Source organism: Triplophysa rosa, linkage group LG2 (genome assembly GCF_024868665.1).
Source record: "Triplophysa rosa linkage group LG2, Trosa_1v2, whole genome shotgun sequence".
In the NCBI taxonomy this organism is placed as follows: domain Eukaryota; kingdom Metazoa; phylum Chordata; class Actinopteri; order Cypriniformes; family Nemacheilidae; genus Triplophysa; species Triplophysa rosa.
In genome coordinates this window covers 26,884,748-26,908,743 of record NC_079891.1, presented here as the reverse complement: position 1 = coordinate 26,908,743, position 23,996 = coordinate 26,884,748, and the positions used below count along the sequence as shown (strand labels likewise).

The 23,996-nt window shown below is 38.9% G+C and overlaps 2 protein-coding genes across 5 annotated transcripts in view; one reads left to right on the top strand and one right to left on the bottom strand.

The window, feature by feature from the left end:
- The first annotated feature begins 63 nt into the window (after positions 1-63).
- Positions 64-9,365, top strand: atp6v0a2b (ATPase H+ transporting V0 subunit a2b). Its single transcript, XM_057322500.1, has 20 exons — positions 64-823; positions 1,402-1,480; positions 2,119-2,216; positions 2,375-2,512; positions 3,150-3,247; positions 3,832-3,958; positions 4,049-4,131; positions 4,236-4,329; positions 4,555-4,767; positions 4,872-5,022; positions 5,139-5,278; positions 5,388-5,545; positions 5,884-5,974; positions 6,094-6,212; positions 6,296-6,506; positions 6,683-6,799; positions 6,882-7,001; positions 7,093-7,210; positions 7,364-7,535; positions 8,113-9,365. The coding sequence occupies exons 1-20, from the start codon at positions 707-709 to the stop codon at positions 8,213-8,215; spliced, it is 2,547 nt and encodes an 848-aa protein (XP_057178483.1). The 5' UTR covers positions 64-706; the 3' UTR covers positions 8,216-9,365.
- A 118-nt stretch (positions 9,366-9,483) lies between these two features.
- Positions 9,484-23,996, bottom strand: part of osbp2b (oxysterol binding protein 2b) — a 45,227-nt gene continuing 30,714 nt past the window's right edge. For all 4 annotated transcript variants that reach the window (XM_057322512.1, XM_057322522.1, XM_057322531.1 and 1 more), the window contains 11 exons: positions 17,910-18,105; positions 17,648-17,771; positions 16,401-16,452; positions 15,580-15,732; positions 15,082-15,327; positions 14,168-14,288; positions 13,876-13,983; positions 13,085-13,176; positions 12,631-12,815; positions 12,197-12,411; positions 9,484-12,037 (listed from right to left, as the gene is read on the bottom strand). In XM_057322512.1, coding sequence (XP_057178495.1) covers positions 11,895-12,037; positions 12,197-12,411; positions 12,631-12,815; positions 13,085-13,176; positions 13,876-13,983; positions 14,168-14,288; positions 15,082-15,327; positions 15,580-15,732; positions 16,401-16,452; positions 17,648-17,771; positions 17,910-18,105 — 1,635 coding nt within the window. In that variant the 3' untranslated portion in view covers positions 9,484-11,894. The remainder of the gene's footprint in view (positions 12,038-12,196; positions 12,412-12,630; positions 12,816-13,084; positions 13,177-13,875; positions 13,984-14,167; positions 14,289-15,081; positions 15,328-15,579; positions 15,733-16,400; positions 16,453-17,647; positions 17,772-17,909; positions 18,106-23,996) is intronic.

Sequence of the window (23,996 nt, the reverse complement as noted above, 5' to 3'; positions counted from 1 at the left end):
ATGTTTTATTTATACTTTATGAATTATTTTTATTTATTGAATTTTATCCTCTTGCAATCACGCTTAGAAATTGATATTTATACATTTCATTTAACTGCGGCACAGGTTTTTTTTATTTTAGTGACCTTTATTTTGAAGAGTTGCTCAACTGTTGAAAGTGCGAGTCTTTACTCTGACGGAATAGAAGTTTTGGTTGCTGACGGAGTTCGTGTTCGGAAGAGACCTCAAAAATAAGCAACAATGGCTAACAGCTGCTGTTAAACATTACACGAATGCCTGTGTGAACACATCAGAGAGGAAATATTTAATGGGGTCTAAGAGGCTAAACATCTCCGACAGTAGCTGTCTAGCTCGGAGCTAAAGTGAACGAAGACAGGGCAGATTACAGCGCAAAAGTCAACTGTGGGATTTAAGGGTAACTTTTACCTAGGATGGACGATCGAACAGCACTGGACATTTGGATCGGATTGGAATAATTACTCGTACAGATGTTGTTTTTCTGTGATGTGGCCGTGGGGATTTAGGGGAGGAATACTTGTGGTCACTGCTGATAAAGCTGTTGGCGCTGGAGAGATCCATCCATTCATTCATCCGCCCGGTCCGGTTTCAAAGCGTCCAACCAGCACATACCGCGGACCTGTTGGCTTCCCTTAACTGTCTGGTAGAACCAGTACTTTTGGTGTGAAAGAGACGTGTTTTTGTCGAGATGGGTTCGTTGTTTCAGAGTGAAGAGATGTGTCTGGCCCAGCTGTTCCTGCAGTCTGGTTCTGCTTACGACTGCATCAGTGAACTGGGTGAACTCGGGCTGGTAGAGTTCAGAGACGTAAGTCGGTGTAAAGTTAGCAATAATGTGTGAGAAATGCATTCGTCTGAATACACTATATAAACATATTAAAGTTGTGCTGTCAGTTTTACACACGTCTCAAAACCTAGTGAGCTGACTACTTAGTCAAAATTATGTCTATGATGTCGAAAATGCTGTCTAGGTAAGTCAGCTCACTAGGTTTTAAAACACATACTATATTACGTAATGTACACTGACGCACCAGGAAGTGGCGTATCTTGGGCATTTTGCTATTTTTATGAAAGATTCTACATTTATTTGTGTTGCATAACAGTGTTTCATACATCTCAAGTTCACTGTTGACTTTGTTACAGAGTTTTAAGTTTAATTAATAGATCATTGACAAATACATTATCATTGATTCATAAAGGATCAAGTTTGAATGTTGTATGTATTGATCTGTTATTAACAATAAAGTTAATAATGTGGTATGTTAGTGATTTGTAAGCCTGATGAGGTTGAATAAAACATGACTTGTTAGTGTCAGTTGTTTAAAACGATGATTATCCTGCCACTAAAACATATGGGTTAAATATGTTTTTCTTGTGTTTTTCTAGCTCAATCCAAGTGTAAATTCTTTCCAGCGCAAGTTTGTCAGTGAGATCAAGAAATGTGAGGCGATGGAGAGAATTCAGGGTAAAGGCTTTGCACCGCTTTCGTTTATCCGTTCATGGGCAGAATTTAAAAATCCTATTTTGAATACCATATGATCAAAACACAAGGCATCATTTTTTTCAAAGAGAAAGGTTTCAAGTTCTGCCTTCGGTCTTTCAAAAAGGCTTTTGTGAGAATAAAAGTTATTTGTAATCCTTATAAGGCTGTGGTTGTTAACTTGTATGAATGGTGAATGTACTGCCATAGTCAGCGTAGTAGACTTAAATAGAAGTGAAATAGTATCTTTGTCCACTTGACACAACGCACAACAAAATACATTCTGGTTAATATGAAACCCATGCAGGTCTATTGAATATTTACCCCAAAGTTTGTTATGCAATTTTTTCTTACCTCCATGCATTTGTGAACATGTGATGGGCATGGCAAGAGAAATTAGGCTATCACCTAAAAGGTATTATATCTACTCCTTTGTAGAGCTATGAATAGCACATTCAGGTGTGAAAGATGACACGATACCTTTTGATTTTGTTTGTACCACAGTTCTGGGACTTCATCGATAGAAAGAAACCGACATTGATAAAGCTTGCTAATGAAAATGCTCTGATAAAAATCTACGTAATTAGAAAGAATGTAAACAAAATTGACTTCTCTCCTAACAGGATATCTTTTGAGGGAGATTAAAAGAGAAGACATTCCACTGCCAGAAGGCGAGGTGAACCCAGCTGCTCCATTACCAAAACATGTGATGTCAATAATGGTGAGTTCAGTTCAACACTGTTCGTTTTTGTTTTAGTCTTTAAAGTCATTTGTGCTAGCGTGCTTCTAATAATTGACAAAAGTAGCCACTCAATCCACATTCACATTGGTCAGACAGTTTATGTGTAGTTGTGACAGATGCTTCTGTGCTTTGTTTAGGAACAACTACAGAGGCTGGAGCTGGAGCTGAGCGAGGTCACCAGGAACAAGGAGAAACTTCAGAAGAATCTTCTAGAGCTCACGGAGTACACACACATGCTGCGCATCACACGCAACTTTGTGCAGCGCAGTGCAGAGGTGGGGGTCAGTGGTCATGTGAATCTCTGTCACATGTCTGGCATTCAGTTGCGACCCCTATTTACATTCATTCATTTGACAGAAGCTTTTATCTGAAGTGACCTGTATTACATTCTAGGTATACATTGTACCAGCTTGTGTGAACCCTTGACCTTAGTACAGTTCAAGGAATAACTTTCCACATTGTAATAATTAAAACCACTGGAAAAGAGAACTTTGAAGTTGAAAATCATCATTAGGTCTTTGGAATGTGTAAACGAATCGAAACCAAAACTAAAGCTTGAATTAATTTAAAACGTTCCTTTTTTCACATCTCACGAGTTTGCATCCCTGATAGTTAGAAAATATGGAATATATGTACACATACATATTAGAAAATATAAACATCTGATTGGCGTTTCTGATTGTAATTGAGTTTGATAAGCAAGCAACTGTATGCCTATCAATGGCTTTACTGTCTGACAAAGAGTTTCGTCTCTTTCGCTTGATCGCGGTTCATGTCTCTTGAAGGCAAGACTGTGGGAATCCTGTAGGTCAATTTCAGGCACCTGATTATCACAGACCGCTAGACATTTGAGGTCTTTACAAAAGTGCTTAACTCTTGAGGAAGGGTGTGTGTTTGTTTGTTTATAAACAGAGGGAGCCAATGCAGGCCCAGTATGAAGAGTTCCCCTTCCTGGAGAAAGAATCTTTGATGGACTACACCAGCATGCAGAGGCTTGGAGCTAAGCTGGGGTGAGCAGTGTTTCAAACATGACACCTACAGTATAGTACAGCGTCCATTTTCTTAATACAGACCTTAACTACTGTTCGCCAGAGGTAAATTGATGTCAGATCAGCAGCAGAAAGTGATAACAATGCCTTTGACACAATAGAGCTCTGCCTTCTCTAACGTCCTGTTTCAAGTTTCAGTGAAGTGTTTAGAATATGCAGTTTTCCTGATTTTAGCTACAAAATCTGTTTCCTTTTCAATTTATGTCTATGAATTATTGAATAGTTTGCAGTAATTCAATGGCAATAACGCGATAATAACGCTTCAGCTGTGTCTATCATGCACTTCAATGCATTTGAAATATTTCCAAAGTTTGTTAAGTACATAACAATACATTTTTATGCAATTATATAATTTATAATGTTGTTTTTAGTTTGTAAATGAGAAACACAAAAGTGGTCTTGAAGATAGGGTTGCTGACATGGTGTAAAATGACTAAAGAAATGACACTAGCGGCCTTGGATCTTTGGCTTTCACTGTATGCGTAAATGCATGCAATATGTGATACAATATGAATGTTCATATTCCTCTGCTCTGTGCTGCTCAGGTTCATTTCTGGTCTCGTCCAAAGAGTGAAAATCGAGGCGTTTGAGCGAATGCTCTGGAGGGTGTGTAAGGGCTACACCATCCTCAGCTACTCCGAACTAGATGAGGTCCTGGAAGACCCTGAATCGGTACTTGACATTTGCTGTTCGTCTAACTTATCTAATGGTAAAGAAATTTCAGATGTATGTGGAAATTCTTCTTGTTCTTCGGTTTATCAGGGTGAGCCGACTAGAAGTGTGGTGTTCCTCGTCTCCTATTGGGGAGAACAGATTGGACAGAAGGTTAAGAAGATATGCGATTGGTAACTTGTGTTTCTTATTTGAAGACCTCTGCTCAAGAGATACAATGTTGTGTTTTGTTGTTTTGAGTAGATGTCATAGTTTCTGATGGACTTTGTCTCCATAGCTACCACTGTCACCTGTACCCGTACCCCAGCAGTAATGAGGAGAGAGCAGATGTGGTGGAGGGGCTGCGCACACGCATTCAGGACCTGCACACGGTGATTTTTTTTTACATGTTCAAAATGATGCACATAAGGGGATGTGTCCAGTCTTGATATAAACCCTGTTTCTTTTACATGTGTCGAATATGACTGCATTCGAGTTTTTCTAAGAGAGAAACTTTCATTAGGTCTAAATAGCTGAACAACTATGTACCCTCACACGTGTTCTTGTATGTAAATGTTTGAGGTTTATCTTTGAAATGTGTTCGGTTGCGTTTACAGGTTCTCCACCGGACTGAGGATTACCTGAGGCAGGTGTTGATCAAAGCCTCCGAGTCTGTGTACACGTGGGTCATTCAGGTTAAGAAAATGAAGGCCATATATCACATGCTCAATCTCTGTAGTTTCGATGTTACAAACAAGTGCCTCATAGCCGAGGTGTGGTGTCCTGTAAACGATCTGCCTGCCATCCGGAGGGCGCTAGAGGAGGGATCGGTAAGTTTCTCGTCTTTTATAAATTGGTAGCCAGTATTTGGTAACCAGTCAGAATTCACTTGCTTATGTCACAGCATGGAATGGTTGTTGTTTTATTGCTTTAGAGGAAAAGTGGAGCCACAGTTCCCTCCTTTGTCAATCGAATCCCAAGTAATGACACTCCACCCACCCTCATACGCACCAACAAGTTCACCTCAGGCTTCCAGAATATAGTGGACGCCTACGGGGTGGGCAGTTACAGGGAGGTCAACCCAGGTGAGAGAGCTCGGTTTGATTTCTGGGTCTCTGCGCAATAAAAATGACATTCAGGGAGCATTAACCAAGTTTTAACATCCTGATGTATTAACCCTCGGTTTCGTACTCTCTCTCAGCTCCGTATACAATCATCACGTTTCCCTTCCTGTTTGCTGTGATGTTTGGAGACCTCGGGCACGGACTCATCATGGCACTGTTTGCTCTGTGGATGGTTCTTTATGAGAATGACCGCAGGCTAAGAAGAACCAGAAATGAGGTATATTTGTCACATGGCTGTTCCTTCAGAGGAACAGATGAGCATGTGCCTTTAACTGAGAGTTAGTTTGAAAGTTGATGATTGACATTGCGTTCTTTCTGCAATTTAGATCTGGAACACGTTTTTCGAGGGCCGTTACATCATCCTGATGATGGGCGTGTTTTCAGTCTACACCGGATTAATATACAACGACTGCTTCTCCAAATCACTCAACCTGTTCGGCTCAGGATGGAGCGTCAAAGCCATGTTTGACCATGGACACTGGAAGTGAGTGTTACAGCACAGATAGTACTGCGTGCATGCTAACCTTGAAAACAATAGTTACAAAAACAAATAATGTACTAGTAGTGGAATGCGTTCTGTATTAATATCATTTCTTTTATTAGTCACTTATGAGGCAAGTCTTTAACAGTTTAATTTAAATGAACACAGAAGACAAGAAAAGGAAGTTTGAGGTCAGACAACTGATCAAGTCAACAGAAATCAAATAAAACTCTGTAATTGTAAATGCTGTGGGACCGTCCATGACAATGAAATGTGGAGTTCGGCTAGAAGTTTCTCATGTCAGGTATGTGTCTATAATGTGCTCTCTATATTCTCTTTAGATTGAACACACTTTGCTCAAATTGCTTTCTTGCACTGGATCCCAATGTCACAGGAGTGTTTACAGGGCCCTATCCTCTGGGAATTGACCCGGTAGGTCTCTGATAGACTTTTATCATCAGATCACTTTATAATGACATCACTGCAAACATAAAGGCATGAGTACGGGCGCCAAAACAATGTAGTGATGTAGAGTTTTGTGTTCTTTGTAGATCTGGAACCTGGCATCGAACCGGCTCACCTTCCTGAACTCCTATAAGATGAAGATGTCTGTGATTTTAGGAATAGTCCACATGACATTTGGAGTCGTCCTTGGCGTTTTCAATCACCTGTGAGATATTTTATAACAACTGTGTATGCGTGATGCTGTTGTAAAAATCTTTTTCTAATGCTTGATGTGTTGACTTTTATCAGGCACTTCAGACGGAGCTTTAATCTGTTTCTGATGTTTTTGCCCGAGCTGCTCTTCCTGCTGTGTCTGTTCGGGTATCTGGTCTTTATGATCATATACAAGTGGCTGGTTTTCACAGTAAGGGACTCACAGACAGCTCCCAGCATCCTCATCCAATTCATCAACATGTTCCTCATGCAGGGCGACTCCAGCCAGCCACTTTACCCAGGACAGGTGAGACGTCATTCGGCTTGAAACTATCCAAACTCAAAAGTTAGTCAACATTAGTAAGAGCAAAAACACGAGGTGGAAACATTTGCTAAAGTCAGAACATGTTTCAAGTCTTAGCAAGTGGTCCAGAAGATCCCGTTTTATTTACGTCTCGTTTAGCATCTTCTTTTCTTTCACAGACCGGCCTCCAGGTGTTTCTGTTGATAGTGGCTCTGTTCTCTGTGCCTGTGTTATTGCTGGGCAAACCTCTCTACCTCTACTGGCTGCACAAGGGCAGAGGTCGTCTACTTTACAGAGTAAGGACCTGGTTTTTATTGCTGTTCTGAGTTCACTGTAGCTGAAGCTTATTCGTTCATTTGTCCGTCTCTGTCCATGCAGGGTTATCAGCGAGTACGAAGGAACAGTGAAGAAGAGCTGTCTCTCTTGCATACTCAAGACATGGAGGAGGGAAACAGCCTGGACAGTCATTCCACCAGCTCTGACAGCCAATCAGAAGAGGTTGGACCACCTAGAAATGCATTTGATTGGATGTCACATTCAGACTTAAACTGAATTACTGGAGTCTTATAAAGTTTCCTCTACTCCGCAGTTTGACTTTGCAGATGTGCTCTTGCATCAGTCCATTCACACTATAGAATACTGCTTGGGCTGCATCTCTAATACTGCGTCCTACCTGAGACTCTGGGCTCTCAGCCTGGCACATGCCCGTGAGTAACACCTCTCACTGAAGATATTAGCAAGTTTATATATACTGTATATGTATCAGCCAGTCAATTCTGAAACAAACACCATAGCTAGTTGAGGCCTAAAAGACATGTTTTATATATTTGCCATATAATGGAAAACGTGTTGTGATGCAGAGCTTTCTGAAGTGTTGTGGGCGATGGTGATGCGGGTCGGTCTGCGTGTGGACACCAGTGTGGGAATCGTGTTTCTGGTGCCTGTTTTCGGCCTGTTTGCTGTACTCACCGTGTCCATCTTGCTGGTGATGGAGGGACTTTCTGCCTTCCTTCATGCTCTCAGACTCCACTGGTCAGTATTTTATCTCTCATAAAAACCAACAGTGTCAAACAGCATTTTTATATCGTTGTGATCCCTGTTTCTCGACAAACCTAATCATTTTAATAATATCATTTGTGATCAATGTTTAGTGATCAGGGGCCTCGTTTATAAAACGTACGCACAGATTTGATCGTAAAGCGTGCGTATGCAAAAATCCATGGCAACGTTCATATTTATAAAAACGGTCTTTGACGTGGAAAAGTGCTTAGCGCCACGTCAGGGTCTGAGCAGACGTACGCACTTTTGCTTGTCCGAGTGCTGCAGGTTTTTGGAAATATAAGTCATTCTTAACGCTCGTATAGGATTTGGATGTTGACAGGTGCTCGTTCATATATGAATGACATTAATTAGACATCATTAAAAGGCGGAAATCTGAAACTTGTCAGCTGCACGCACTTTGAGAAATGATCGTAAAATCAAATTTAGGACGGTTTCTACGCAGCATTTTATAAATGAACGCCCCTGATCAGAGTGACCTAAAGAAATATGTGGTTTCTCCAGCTGTACTCGTATTAAATGTTTTAATACAACATTTTTGTGTTTTTAGGGTGGAGTTTCAAAATAAGTTTTACAGTGGCACTGGTGTCAAGTTTGCACCCTTTGCCTTCTCTCTCCTGCACAGCACCTTTGAGAACGATGGGCTCCTATGAACTGTGACACTACAGCAGACTCATCCTGCGCCTCTCTCACTTATTTAAACACGTTTATATCCTGAGATGTTGCACTATATGCCGGACTGCTACAACCAAACACTCATCTGGAAAAGACAGTGACTTATTCACATATTGAGCCTTATCACATTTTTGCTTATTTTGAACAACAATTTTGAGACAACATATCTTAAGCAGAAGACTATAAATAGGAATTAGAGTGATTGAATAGTGCTTTAGCTTTATTTTGTAAGTTCTACACAAAAGTGCTGGTTGGTTATGTATATTTTTTACCGTGTTGCCTGTTTGCTGAGCACATTCCATGAGTGAGTTTAATATGCTTTGAACCCAAGACATTTATATTTTTAATTTGCTCGTCTGAGAAGAGCAAGTAAATTCAAGCATTGTCACAATGTTGCCGGACCATGATCCTGACCTACAGAGTGCATCCACAGTAATAGTCACTTCCCTTGAGATAATGGATGATATAATGCGATCATAGGTTGGTGATTGTGGACACGATGTCACAAAATTCGCTCATGTATAAATGTTTCTGGCTGTTTATATCATTTGAGATTTTTGAAGGCCAGTGATCCAGTCTCCAGTTTTAGATTCTAAGACTTCAGATCGTCTGACTGGTTGAATTGCATCTATGTTATTATACATATATGAACTTTCATAGGAAAGCTTTCTGTATGTCAAAAACATTTATAAGCCAACAGTGGCTCAGCTATTTCTAAGTGCCTAACATGCTGAATGTATTCACGTTTGCGGCAACAAAAGTCATTTCGATGCAATTTAATGATGAATTGGAACATACTGCTTTTCAGGGGAAATCTTATAGTTTTAATTGGGTATGGTAAAATGACATATTTTTATTTGAGATATTTTTAACTGTCAAAGATTAATTACACTTTTTCAAATTTTTATTTAACCCTTGACTTTAATGTGGGATTGTGGTGTGTGAATTGTGAGCCACTGAATTCATTCCTGTTGTTATTTATTAACAGTACTTGTTTGTTGCTATTGTTTGATTAATCATACATTCCATGTTTTGGATATAAAATCTCACGCATCAAATCAGATTTGTGAAGCTGGAGGAGATAAAGCAGATTGTTTGTAACTCAATAAAATTATTTGTCTTTTGTAAGATGAGAACATTAATGGTATTTTACAGTGAAAGGTCACTGAATACAAGCGAGCCATTCTGCTGTTTATCAGAATTCAAATGTTTTTTGTTTCTTGGTGGGTTTTCTGGAAGTTAAAGTGTTTAGTTCTTATGACAAACATTTTATGAGATACTGAACGAACTCAATCCATCAGCAGTCAGGTTCAACTTCTCTGTATTTGTTTAGTGACCCAGCATGGAAGGCTGAACTTGTATTCTGTGAACCTCTTGATCTATATATGTTTTTTCTTTTCTCCTTTCACATAGTACTGAACATGTCTTGAGGATTTATCTGTATGTTATGAACAAGGAATTATGTCTGAAACTTCATTTCAAAGACCTTACTGGTACCTTTCTCCATACTTAAATTTCAAACGTGACAAAAAGTTGCTGCCAATGTTTGAGTCAGTGTGTTTTAATACAAAATATTAATATTAACATTTAATCAAACATTGAAAGCTCGTCAAAAAAATAACTTTTGACCCGCTGACATGTTTTGATTAAAAGATGCATTTACAATAAACATTTTGGTTAAAATCCAGATTTTGACCAAAACACAGCATCTATTAGGATGGCATCATTATTTTGTTTCCATAATAACAATATGATAACCACCTTTGTTATCACAAAATACATCTAGTGGTAAGAGAGCAAAATAAAATTTAAAGTCTTAATTCTACATTCTCAAAAGCAAAAAGAACAATCAGCGAGAACTTCAAAAAGGTCTGGTGTGAATCATCTGCTGAAGAGCCGAGGGATTTCTTTTCATGTTCATACGAAATACCAAGGATTTGATTCAGAGTTTATCTAACTTAATGGGATACTCCACCCAAAAGTTAAAATTATGTCATCATTTGCTCCAAACCACCTGTATAAATGTCTTTGTTCTGATGAACACAAAGAGAAGAATGTTAGCAACTGACATTGCTGGGACATCGACTACCACAGTAGGAAGAATTATTGTATCTTTTTTGTTCTGTTGAACACCAAATGAGATATTTTTAAGAATGTAGGAAAACAAACAGTTCTGGGGCACCTTTGACTACCATTTTAATTTTCTCTACTATGGTAGTCAATGATGTCCCAGAAATGTCAGTTGCTAAAATTCTTCCAAATATCTTTCTTTGTGTTCAACAGAACAAAAAATAATAATTATGCAGGTTTGGAACAACTTGAGGGTGATTAAATTTTAGAATTTTCATTTTTGGGTGGAGTATTCCTTTAAGAAACAGGTTTGTATTGCATCTACATAATTCCAAAGTGCACAGCTGTAATAAAACTATAATATTTATTTTTTTGTAACTGATGTTTTATGACTGCTAGAAAACATGTCTGATCTTACATTATCTTATTGGGAACTGAATTCAACAGTTCAATTAGATGAGAATATACAATGTGCTTTTCTACAGCAGCACCACATTGTAAAATAACAGATACGAATCGCCTTCGCTGGGAACACGCGCGTGATCATGTTCTAATCCGCTATCTCTACCGCTAATAAATACAAGCATTTCTAATGAGTAAATGACTTACACAAAGCATCTTCACTCATTTCTGCATTACATTTGGACGCTTGCTATGTCTATTTGTTTAATCAGTCATTCATTCATTCAGAATCCTGATTGTACAAAAAGGTATTTTTAATTGCATTGATATGCATTGTACTGTGGCAGTCACAGTAACATGGAGAATGACCACTGAGAGGCTCCGCTGAGCAATGCAGGACGCAGCTGTGACAATTGAAATTCACCTTCATGGATTCAAAGCATTTTTGAAGGTTTGTGTCAAATCAGGCGTTAAAACCATGCCTGCAATGGCTTTTTCAAAGGTTGATCCTTAGCATATGCAAAGTGGGAAGGGCCAGGTAAAATATCTCCAATAAACAATTCCAACAACCGTGCCCCCTTAATTCTCTGGGATATGTGAACAAGAACTTCCTTTGCCCAAATATGGTAGTATTGTTGATATGAAAATTTCCTTAAGGAAGTACACTAAGTGGAACAATTCACATAAATGTTATCCATATGTTGCAGCAGCATCTGACTTTCCTCTTCTTCCTGTTTCGGTGAGTTTCTAGGCCAGCAGGGAATGAGTAAGAGCGTCTCTGATATGATCTAATTATAAACATGACTGAGTCTCATGTTTATACTCCAGTAATGCTGGAAGTAGGGGGAAAGTGCATTTTGTGAAGGGGCTGTACAGAATAAAAACAACCTGATTTCGCTTTGGAAGATAAAGTGGGCGGCACTTGGCTAGAAGATCTACGCGTTTCTCCGACTCACTCATCTTTGAGGTGAACTTGAGAGAGAACTCGGGTCCTGTTCTTCCCTTCTCCTGCGCAAGTCTGTTTAAGAGTCAGGTGAAGATATACGTCACACACGCTCGCACACAAACACACGCTCGCTTTAAGAGTTTCAATAAGTGCAGTTTTTCACAACCTCAGTGGCCATCGCAAGGCTTTGTTGAAGGATTATTTTCCTGTTTACTCTGTCAGTAAAATGTTTCATGTCTTCAAAAGATATCGGGACACTCATTCCAGTTTTGTCTTTCTTTAGCCTCCCAGTAACCCCCCTTATAAACAAAGGTCAAGTCTCCTGTCGTTTCATCCATCCTTTTGTGGAACCACATCGGCTTGTAGCCCTCAAACTCTCGTCCTGGAATACAAAACAACACTGAATTACAATACAAGAGAACAATTTCGTTCACTTTTACTTTCGTTATCACTTAGCATTATTGGGAAAGCTTATCAGACCTAGCGATGGTTAGCAAGAAGCTTGAATTTAAAAGAGGTTTCTGTCTGCATCTCTGCTCACCGTCATCTATGGCCATTGAGGCCTCTCTCCTCCTCCTGGTGGCTCTCTGTTTCTCCTCTAGTCTCTGTTTCTCTGCGTTGGCCTCGTCCCAGCGTCCAGCTTCCATCAGCCGCTGGTCCGGCCTCAGCCTGCTGTCCGTCACACATACACCCTCCTCTTCCTCATTCAGCGTCAAAGCCAGAGAGGAGAAAGAGTACATGTTCTCAGCATTCTCTCTGAGAGCACAAGAGAAAGATTTGATTTAACTTTGAACTTTATTCAATCATGACAACAAAAGCATACGAATCAACCCAATTTCAAATTCGCACGAGATCAATATTTAACAAAATTGTAACACCCCTTTAGTTTATAAGATAGTTCAGTTGTTTCATGTATATGTATGGGTGGGCCGATATTTGCGTGTGTTGAATGCTCTCTCTGAAGGTGTCTCTTACGGTAGCGGGTATTTCTTCCACAGTAGTTTGGGTGGGCGCGTTTGATAGACCGTCTTTTGTTTGCCCTCAGAGCTGCTGTTTCTTGTGCTGCTCTGGACTATCTTGGCACTCTCCATCTTATCGTCCCACGTGCCAGACAGGATGTAGTGGGCCTGGCCATCGCTGTCCATCACCACCCCTGTGACCTTACAGGTTGACAAGGACAATAAGGACAACAAGCTCTGGGGTTCAACTACAAAAGCATGAAGAGAGGACAGAATAGGGTAGAAAGATGATTTATCCATAAAAAATACTCAAACTGTCAGAGTAACGAACACAATTCATGGAGACTACCTTTGGCACACGGGAAAGACAGGGGGCGAGTTTAAATAAATGACAGTTCAATCTTGAGTGAGAAAGAAAGCGAGAAACAGATGAGAGGAAAAAGGGAAGCAGTATAATTTATAAAACGAACCTTTCGTGGAACTTCCCTTGAGAAGTAGCTATAGGGAGAGAACTTGAGCTGACAGGTCTCTTTGGTCCTGTGGTTGACTATATCAATATCTCCTGACTGAAAGACAGAAAGCATGTCAGAACATGGGCACGTTACGCCCAGATGCTTTTAGTAAAGCTTGTGTGTCACATTAGGTGTTCATTTGGTCATGTTTTCAACAATTAAAATTATTTAACAATAAAATGATGCATTTCTGTTACGTCATATGTAATTTTGCAAGCCAGACTTTTTATAATGGGTATAAAGCCTTGCACATACTGTAGCTTATTGTATAACAAAGTGGAAGGTCTTTTAAACAATGTCACAGTTTTTAAAAATCATTCAAGAAAAGCGAAGTCAGTAAGGTTACGTTTTATTGACTAGGCTTGTATAATAGAAACGTCTTTCGCTCTTAAAGGGACAGTTCACACAAAACTAAGAATTCTGTCATCATTTACCCTCGAGTTGTTCCAAATCTGTATAAATTTCTTTGTTCTGATAAACACAGAGCAAGATATTTTGAAGAATGCTTGTAACCAAACAGTTCTTAGCCACCATTGACTACCATAATAGGAAAAACTACAATGGTAGTCAAAAGTGCCCCAAAATGGTTTGCTTTCCTGCATTCTTCAAAATATCTTCTTATGCGTTCATCAGAACAAATACATGTATACAGATTTGGAACAACTTGAGGGTGAGTAAATGAAGACAGAATTTTCATTTTGGGGTGAACTGTCCCTTAATATACCTACACTAAACTTGCTTTGTGAAACTTGCCTGATCGATCCACAGTTTGCCCACAATGATGTTGTGTACGGTGGAAGTGACTTTACGCCACACGTAGTGGTTTCCACTGGCATGAAACTCCAGGTGGATTGCACCTGGTTGGACAGAGAGAGAAAATCATGACGTGTGTCTGTTGTTCTGAATAGAAGTCTAATCCACTTAGAATGGACTTGACAGATGTGATTGCCATTACAGAATCATAATTGTCATACCTGCATGCATCACTTTGGCAATGTAAATTCACAAATGCCATGTTACTAAGAATTTAAAGACACTCACCCAGAGGCATAATGGAGAGGTATTTGCCACGGAACTTGCTAGCGATGGTGATTTCCTGCCACAGGGACCAGCCTCGCTGTGACGTCACATGATGAGCGGCTGCCGGAGGATGATGACTGACCTGAGAAACACAGGCACGTTTCAGACATAATAAAACACCAGGGGGTGCTGTTGCTCCTTTGTACGTGAGAAATTCATTGAAGGTCTTTAATTCTCAGTCACCTTCAACCATCATTAACCTCCAAACAGTATGCCTTGTACCTTGCATGACAGGCATGAATGATGAAGGTTGAGTGTGTGTAAAATGCTCTTTTTATGTAAGCTGCTATGGATAAAAACATTTTCTAAATGAATAAACGTAAATAACTGAAATTCAATGCACTGCTAATGACACTGGACACTTTATGACGAATTTCTTTAGATATTTCATATTTATAAGTTGCTTTTGATAAAAGTATTGGCTAAATTAATAAATGTAATGTATCATAATTCTGATGTTTTGTGATGCCATGACTGATAATTCTTTTAGTTATTTTATTTCTGAAGCGCTATCACAATGTGTATTATTGCAACCAGCTTTACAGAAAACGGGCAAAAAAGTGCATGAAAAATCCGCAACGGTATTATAAAATAGTACAACAATTAAAACTGTAAAAATCTGTATTAACAGATTGTAATCAGTTTTTAAAAATCATTCAAGAAAAGCGAAGTGAAAATCTGAGTGAAGCGGCTTCTGCAATAAAAAAAAAATGTTTGGCAGGCCTTGATTCCAACCTTCAGGAATTTACTGTATTGGAAGCCAGGACATTGGATTGGAAAACCTGTCCATTTCTATTAAGGCCAGGATTTATTAAAAGAGAAATAATGAAGCTGATCTGTGAAGTTTTTCTTCTGCTAGCTTATCGGATTCTGACCTGTTCACAGAGGGAATGGTAGCCGAATTCCTCCCGGCGGTCCAGTTCGTAGGTCTCTCCCAGCAGAGGGTTGAAGGGCTTGGCCGTTCGGTGCACTGTGGTGGAGTAGGAGGACACTGAGAAGGCCGCGACAAAACACATCTGCTCCAGAGAGTCCTCACAGCGCGCTGCCTTATCCAGCAGCTCGTGATACTCCAGATCCTCGGTCAAACGCTGCAGCATTGACAGCGGCTCATTAAAGTTTACCTGCACACACAGAGAAAGTGAGAGGATGGACCTTGGCTGCGCCCAGTGGTGAAGTGCATACCTTACTTTAATCCAAAGTGACTGAGATACGTTTGCATGAAAGCATTCTACCGGGATAGAACTACATTAAAAAGGTTGAATGACAACCAGACACAAATACTAGTGATGTCACTGATGATGTCATACATTACTGTTCATGTGATAATGCACAATGTACGATCATTTTAATTCAGAGGGCTGTGTGTGACTCACAGGCATTGGGATCTTAGAAAGCTCTTTGCCGATACAATTCTTCATGATGCTCCACAGATTGAGCGAATAGTTGGGCTTCTCTGGGATGTTGCTCCGCCTCTTCCTGTGAGGCTGCACCTCTTTCCCTGAAAAATCATTACTGCTCACAGAACACTAGGAGGACACAGAAAAAGAGAGAGGAACGCATCTGAATTTAGTCATTTAGAGAGTTGTTTTTCAGTTAATTAAGAGTCAGTTAATTGAAAGGAACACAACAGTTGTGAGCTGAAGAAGAACAGACACAGCCTGAGGAAACATTCACATTCATGCTGAGATATCTGTGCTGCTGCACCATGTAAAATACAGTGCCCTACAAAAATATGGTATTAGTTAGTTAAAAAGTAGTTTTCTAATTTGTATTTTAAATATTAAAAATGTCCTTCATTTGATTTAATGACTGCATGCATTTGAGCTAGCATGAACTCTATGTACTCTATGTTACTAAGTACACTGTCAGAAAAAATGGTCAAAAAATGTACCCACGCTGTACCATTTAAAAAGGTCCTTACATGTACTAATACATGGTACTAATATGCAATCTTTAGGTGCAAATGTGTATTTTGTGAAAGGGTACTGCTGCCCCAGTGACAGCTTGGGTATATTTTTTACCATTTGTGGTGACCTAGGAATAATGTAGAATCTTTAATACTTTGTTAATCTTTCAATGTTTTATGTTTATTTTCAGATTCCCAGGCTGTCAACTCAATTTTTAGGGAGTTTGGACCCAACTGTACTGTATATGGCCCAAATGTAGGGCTTTTGTTCCACGTGTAAGAACTCACATTGTCATCCTGGTGTCCTCCACTAGCACCGCTGAGATTACTCTGAGAACGTCTGCAGCAACAAGAAACACAAGGAGGTACTTGAAGCGTGATGTAGGCAACATGTGAACGTGAGATATCTGTAGATGCTATATGGCTGTTTTATGAGGGCCATATATAAATATATGAACATTCAATATTTCACATGAGAGGACAGAGCTTTTTGTGTCATGAAAACGTTAAAAATCAACAAATCTCTTTTTTGTGGATGTGTATTTTTAACCACACAACATCATAAACATCCCGTCAGTAGATTAGATGGAAAAAATAACAGCATACTGGTCTACAATGAGATAAGGATGTTTTGGGTGGTTAAGGCTAGAAGGGATACAGCTACGGTCAAAATCTTACGAAATATTAAAGGTGCAATGTGTAATTTTTTTATCTATTGACAGAAATGCAATATAACATATAACTATGTCTTCAGAGGTGTATATAATGAAGGGTTAGGTTATTGTTACTTTAGAATGAGCTATTTCTATCTACATATCGCGGGTCCCCTTGCATGGAATTCACATGTTGTTTCTACAGTAGCCCTAAAGGGACAAACTGCTTTACAGAGCACGTTTCGTAAATACGTTATCTCCTTCGACGAAGAAGCGAAAACGTGATGACATTTTAGTTCTGTATCAGCCACCGTAGAGCTTTGAAAGGGAGGGGTGGAATGAGCCGTTGGTTGCAAGGGGGTATATGCACACGTGGCGATGACGTACATCCGCTAAAATCTCAGCCGGCTAGGTCACTTCCACTCTCATCGCACTAAGGGGATTTTTCGCCAAGTGATAACGATGTGTATGTACCTTGAATCGGATAGCCTGAAGTGCTTCTCCTTTTTGGTTGTGGACGTATGGTGAAGTGTTTGAATAATTAGACTCACGTTGTTGATCGTAATCTAATGTGCATCCTGAAGCGAAATGTCATTGTTCCCTATGGCGCCGGATGTAACACCCTGGCTGAGATTTTAGTGGAAGTACGTCATCGACCCGTATGCATATACCCCATTCGCAACCTCACCGCTAAATTTCATACACTGGACCTTTAAGTTTAGGGATAGGTTTGGGAGTAGGATTAGAATGAAACCAGTGCTCATCCGGCGAGTTTCGCGAGATTTTGGCCATAGCTATATCCCTTCTCGCAACAGCCTTTTCGGGTGAACTGAAGGAGCTGGTATATACTGTAGATAAAATACTAAGTCTATACAAGCTGACCTGTGTTGAGAGGGGTCTGTGGCAGTCACTGTAATAAAGGCAGGTGATTCCTCCATGGCATCAAAATACTCTGTATCCTCATCTTCATCACTTGCCTCCTCTTTCCGCGGCCTTTCACGCACTCCTGTTCACACATAACAACAGATCTTTAATATCAAAACACCAGTCATGGCGATTTAGCATGTTACATGTGAGGTCATTACTGCCAAATCATCAATTATGATGATGTCCTACAGGTCTGCGTATGACATCAACATCTCACCTGTGTCGGTGGGTGTATCGGGTGTGTTAACAGCGTGCGCGGGAGCCTCTCTCCACGCTCTTTCCAGACTGTTGTGCTGCTTGGCTAGCTGCTCGATGGTCTCCTCCAGGTGGGTGCGCTGCTCTCGCTCATGTTGAAGTACACGCTGCCATCTGCGGCTGTGGCTCTCCGCCAGGTCCAGGAAATCTCGGCACGCCTGCGATTGAGACAGATGAGCCGTGAGGTAAACAGCAACACAGAGAGATGTGCGCGGAATTTAGGATTTCGCAATTGTGAAACTGACATATGAGGTCAGCAAGGTAGTCTGGGGGGCGTGGCTTAGTGTAAGGGAAAAAATCTAATCAACAAAATTACAGATTCATTGCTCTGGATTAGTAGAGATACCTGTGGAATTAAACCAACCCGTTCTCATCAATTGCGTATAAATAACACGCACTGTTGCAATATTGTGTAATACGTTGTTCAATTGTGCGTGCCTACAATACGCCTATTTTTGCGTGCATATGATACGCAAATTTTAGCGTGCGTGCATATTAAACGGCAATTTGTCCTATTAACCTGTACCCTAACCCAAACCCTAAAGCTAATAGTATTATTTTAATTCTTTCAGTGTTTCCTCTTCATGTACGTTTCAAAATGACTGCTCTCCACCGAGGTGCACACAAACATTGGCGCATCATATGCACACAAAATTGAACTTTGGCGTACGTATTACACGATAATGCAACAGAGAGTTATTTATACGCAGATCGATGAGAACGGGTAGAATTAAACATCTGATCACATGAATGACACAACCAAAGACATTTTGTTGTCAGTTGATGAGAAACCCATAAACTAAACACCTACAAACCTCATGACTTGTCGTTTATGTCAGTATATGCATAGAGCTGCGGAAATAATTGACCATTTCAAAATTATTTTCAGTTTTTCTGAATTTACTATTTATAGTGTGCTTAGGCAAAATGCTCAATGTTATTTTATTCTGTGAACAACTAACAACATCTCTCCCAAATGTCAAATAAAATATATGGTTTCTATTTGCATTTATTTGCATAAAATGAAAAACAGAGAAACAGGTCAAAATAACAGAAAAGATGCTGTGTATTTTTTTCAAGTTCATATTCACTTTTAAGCAATACAACAGTAATATTTGTACATGTATTTAGGAAAATGTAAAAAAAAATATTATGTGATAGCCTCGTTTTTTTATTTATTTAAAATGGTATGAATGTATTTTTAAATGTACAAAGCCAAAAAATGTATTTCTTCATCACCATTCTTGCATCACCATTTGAACTTGACCTTAATTTGAAAAGATTTCTCTCTTAAATCATCTCAAAAATACATATGTACCATTGACCCATCATCATAAATTTATTATAATTCTAGATGTGTAAAGCACATCTTACTCCTCTTAGGAGTAAGATGTGGCTTTCTCCTCCCTATCCCCTCCATCACAATAATCCTGCTTCCCGATTCTCCAGGGATCTTATCTATCCACGCACAAATTCAACTGCTTGAGCTCATACAAATCGTCTCCACAGGAAGAGGTCAGGGAAATGCCTTCTCACTCCTTCCTGTTCCACTATTTCTGCTTTTTCTCTTATGACTTTTGTTTACTGTCTCACAACACAATATTAGACTGACGTCTTATGAAACCGTTAAACGGTAGTAGCTCCAGCTCATTTAAACTGAAGGCGGAAGTGACAGAGATTATGTGATGACTGTTGCATGTTCAGAAACACGCCAGCACGACAAGCAGCAGATGTATCAGAATGCAGTCTGTCTACGGCCTGAGTCAGGTTTTTTGTTTTGGTTGAGTCTATGATTATGTAGAATTGAGCAATAGAGATAAATAAGAGAGGTTAGGTTACTATTAGGCAGTGGTGGACAGTAACGAAGTAAATTTACCTGAGTACTGTACTTAAGTACACTTTCTGAGTATCTGTACTTTACTTGAGTATTATTTTTTCTGAGTACTTGTACTTTAACTTCACTACATTTGAAAGACAAATATCATACTTTTTACTCCACTACATTTATAAAAAGGTCCAAAAGTAGAAAATGGTTTCTATGCAGCGGGTTTTCCTGTGTGCGCAATTTATCTGGCTTGCGATCTTCCAGGACCTTTTACTGTTGCCAAGTATTTCAGTATGTCTAAGCTCGCGGTTTTCCGGCAAGCTTTGAATGGCCATTTGGCAGATTTTTTTAACGCAAATCTGGCAACTCTGGGATCTTCCCCGCTAAACTAATGTAAACGTATAGGCGCTGCTACACCGTTGATAGCGCTCTAAAAAGGCAAATAGAAGAATAAAAGACGAAAAAGGCACGTTAAAGTGTGGTGTAATCATCTGTGGGTTACGATCAGTCAAAGATCGTAGAAACATTGTCATGAAAATGATCGGCATAACGGCTAAACGGTAAATAAGCATCACATACACCTTGAGCTACACGTGCGTGTTAACTTCTGATCTGCTGCTATATCATCTAAAGCGATTTGGAGAATGAATGATGTTTTTACTGAAGTAACTATAGTTGTATTCTTGTTGAAATAAAAACAATAGAACCCTGCCCAAAATACATCATAAAATGTAATGGATTTAATGGTTATAATGGGAATTGTACTATGGATACATGTTGTCTACTTGTACGTGATGGATTCTATTGCTGGGATGGTAAATCCTATTGGAATAAAACCCTAAACACACTACAAAGAGGAATTTAATTTAAAAAATCTCATTTGAATTCTTTAGTAAAACCACAGCATCTAAACATACCATAGTTTCATTATACTAGCTATAGTTTATGTTTGTAGTTAAATTATGGTAATACAAATGGTAATAAATCCAACAAACACATGGCTTCTACACTTTACTATTTACAAGAACCTTACTACTTACTGGTAAATTGCTGCTAAAACTGGTAAAGGGAATATACAAAATATAAGAACACTGCTCATAAATACATATAGGCCCAGGGGGCTAATGAGGATATAATTAAGCTAAATGATCATACAGGATTATATCTAAACGAAACATATATGTGCTAAACATGTGAAGCTCTTAAAGGAGTTGCTCACTGCAAAATTTGCCCCCATTGACTTTCCATAGTAGGAATAAAAACTACTATGGAAAGTCAATGGGGGCAAATTTTGAAGTGAACTACTCCTTTAATACAACTGATACTGTGAGCTACTCGGTGTATTCAGTAGGTTGCTTCAGAGGCATAAGGTATACGACAATAAAACAATGCACAACTGACATAAAGGAAATTTACTTTTAATACTTGAGTACTTTTAAAAGCACGTACTTCTGTACTTTTACTCAAGTAAGAATCTGTCTTTACAACTTTTACTTGTAGTGGAGTAATATTTGACCAGTAGTATCTGTACTTTCACTCAAGTAAGGAAGTTGTGTACTTCATCCACCTCTGCTATTAGGTCACACACAAAAGAATCACACGATTGAGTTATCAGTTGTTTGTTTAATTTAAAGTGACAGTTCAGCCAAAACTGAAAATTCTGTCATCATTTACTCACCCTCTTGTCATTTCAAACCCGTATGACTATCTTTCTTCTGTAGAATACAAAAGAAGATATTTTGAAGAATGTTGGTAACTGAACAGCGCCGACACCTATTTCTATTGTATGGACACAAAACCAATGCAAATGAATGGGGGCCAGATAACAACATTCTTCAAAATATATTTTGTGTTCTGCGGAAGAATCCAGAATCCCAAAATCCACATATAGAGCAACACATGAAAATGACTCGTTTCTTGCACATTATTATACACACAATAACCTACAGCACAACATACTGTAGCTTCCTCTAAAAATAAGCATTGAAATGTAATTCAGTATGTGAGAGCATCCCTCTCCTCAGAGCTCATCCATCACCATAACGACCGAGACTAAACTACAGCCACAGAATCAGTAAGTCACAACCAATCTTGTCTTTTACAGCACCACAGCCTCTGGGTGTCAGTCACATCTTTCCACTGTACTTTCTTTCCGTCTCTCCCATCATCTCTCATATTGTTTCTTTGTCCATCTCTCTAAAGCTCTAAACTAATCTCACTGACCGCTGTCTGCTGGATTTATCTGCCAGACCGACTCACAAAGAAAAAGATAAGCGAGTTAAAAAAAAAACAGGGTTCAAGTCAGTTTTGCCAGTGGTAGATTAATATAGTACTCACTATTATTATTATTTTTTATATATATTTTTTCTCCATCCATCAGTAAAAGTGCACTTTTGGCCTATTAACATATAGAACAACTTGTGAGCTTGGTCCTATATTTTAGTTTTGGGGGCTTAATGCAAGCACCATCACACTTGTGTTGCCACGTAGAGTTTTGAAGAAAAAAGCATACTTATAATAAGCACTTAATACAAGTAACTTAAAGGGATAGTTCACACAAAAATGAACATTTGTACCCACCCTTCTGTCATTCCAAACCTGTATGACTTTCTTCTGAAGAACACAAAAGAAGTTATTTTGAAGAACGTCGGTAACCAAAAAACATTGGCCCTCATTGACTTCTATTGCATGGGCACAAAACCATTGAGGAAAGAGCCATATACAGGTTTTGAATGACATGAGGGTGAATAAACGATGACTGTTTGTTTGAGGTGAACTATCAACTATTAACACAAGTAATGAACTACAGTAGTAAAAAGTACACATATAATTCAATTACTTGGCAGCAAGTGTCACAATGTCATTCTTTCAACCAGACTTTAACTATGAATTATGTAAAGTATTGTTTAATATGAAAATAAATGTTACCGGCCAAATGGCCATTTAATTTATGTGCAGAAGCCCATTTTCTTAAAGCATTTGCTGCTTTGGCAAATGTTTATTTTTGATACTACACAGAACATAAGACAGTTTAGGGAATAGCAAAAGTCTTTCCACTCCTGCTATTCTGTTACTACAGACCTTGTGCCTTTAAAGTAAATAAAGCAAGCAACAAACCCAAGTCACTCACCTGGACTCCTCACAGCATTGACAGTGTGAAGTTCTGCTATGAGAGAAGATCCTCAGTCGTGCACTCAGCATGTGACTGCGGCTTCCTCATACGTTCATGAAACTATAGCTCTTTACTTTCAACATAGACAACACTTCCACCTTTTTTTGCTGAGTGAGGCCCCGGGTCCCAGACTGCTCGTGACTTAAAGAAACGTCAAAAAAGAGCTGCACACACAGTATATTATTTTTATATCTGGGAAAAGCTGTTGAAAATAGTTGGCGAGGAGAGGAGCCATGTGATTCTCTTCGTAAATTAAAACTGACAACAGCATGTGTCAACTACAGATGGTACTGCATTCAACATGGTTGGAGAGAAAATGCTCAGATTTTTTAATATGGCTAAAATAAAATCTGACTAATGATCTGCTTGTTATGTTGCATGGTCTCAGTTTGTGAAATGATCAGAAAACAGTCAGAAACACCTCAGTTAAACACACATACATGCAACTATTTTTACATAAAAATTTACCGACATATTTAAAAGGATAGTTCACCCAGATATAAAAATTCTGTCACGTCCTTTATTAATCACTGAAAAGCAATTAGAATGTTACCAGCATGCAGCAAACAAAAGTTTGTTCAAAACTTGTACTGTATATGACTCTTTGTTCTGTGGAATACAAAATACATTTTCGAGAATGGTTTTTGTGTCCATACAATAGAAGTTAAAGGGGGCCAGTGTTGTGCGGTTAGCAACATTCTTCAAAATATCTTTTGTGTTCTGCAGAAGAAAGTCATACAGATTTGGAACAACATAAGGATGAGTAAATAATGAAACAATTTTCATATTTGAGCGAACTACTGCTTTAATAGTGCTATGAACATAACAGTCTGACTAAAATCCTAAAGACAGTTATTAATACAGATAGTATCGCCAATGTTATGGAATACCTACAATAATCACATGTCTTTTAAAATACAATGCATTAAATCATTTTTATGTGTTTCCCCACTTTATTCTATTATTTCCTTTTTCTGTCCTTTTCTATTTTTAATATTTACTTGGCAACTGCAATATAGTGAAAAGCTCTACAAAATATGAATATGAATTGA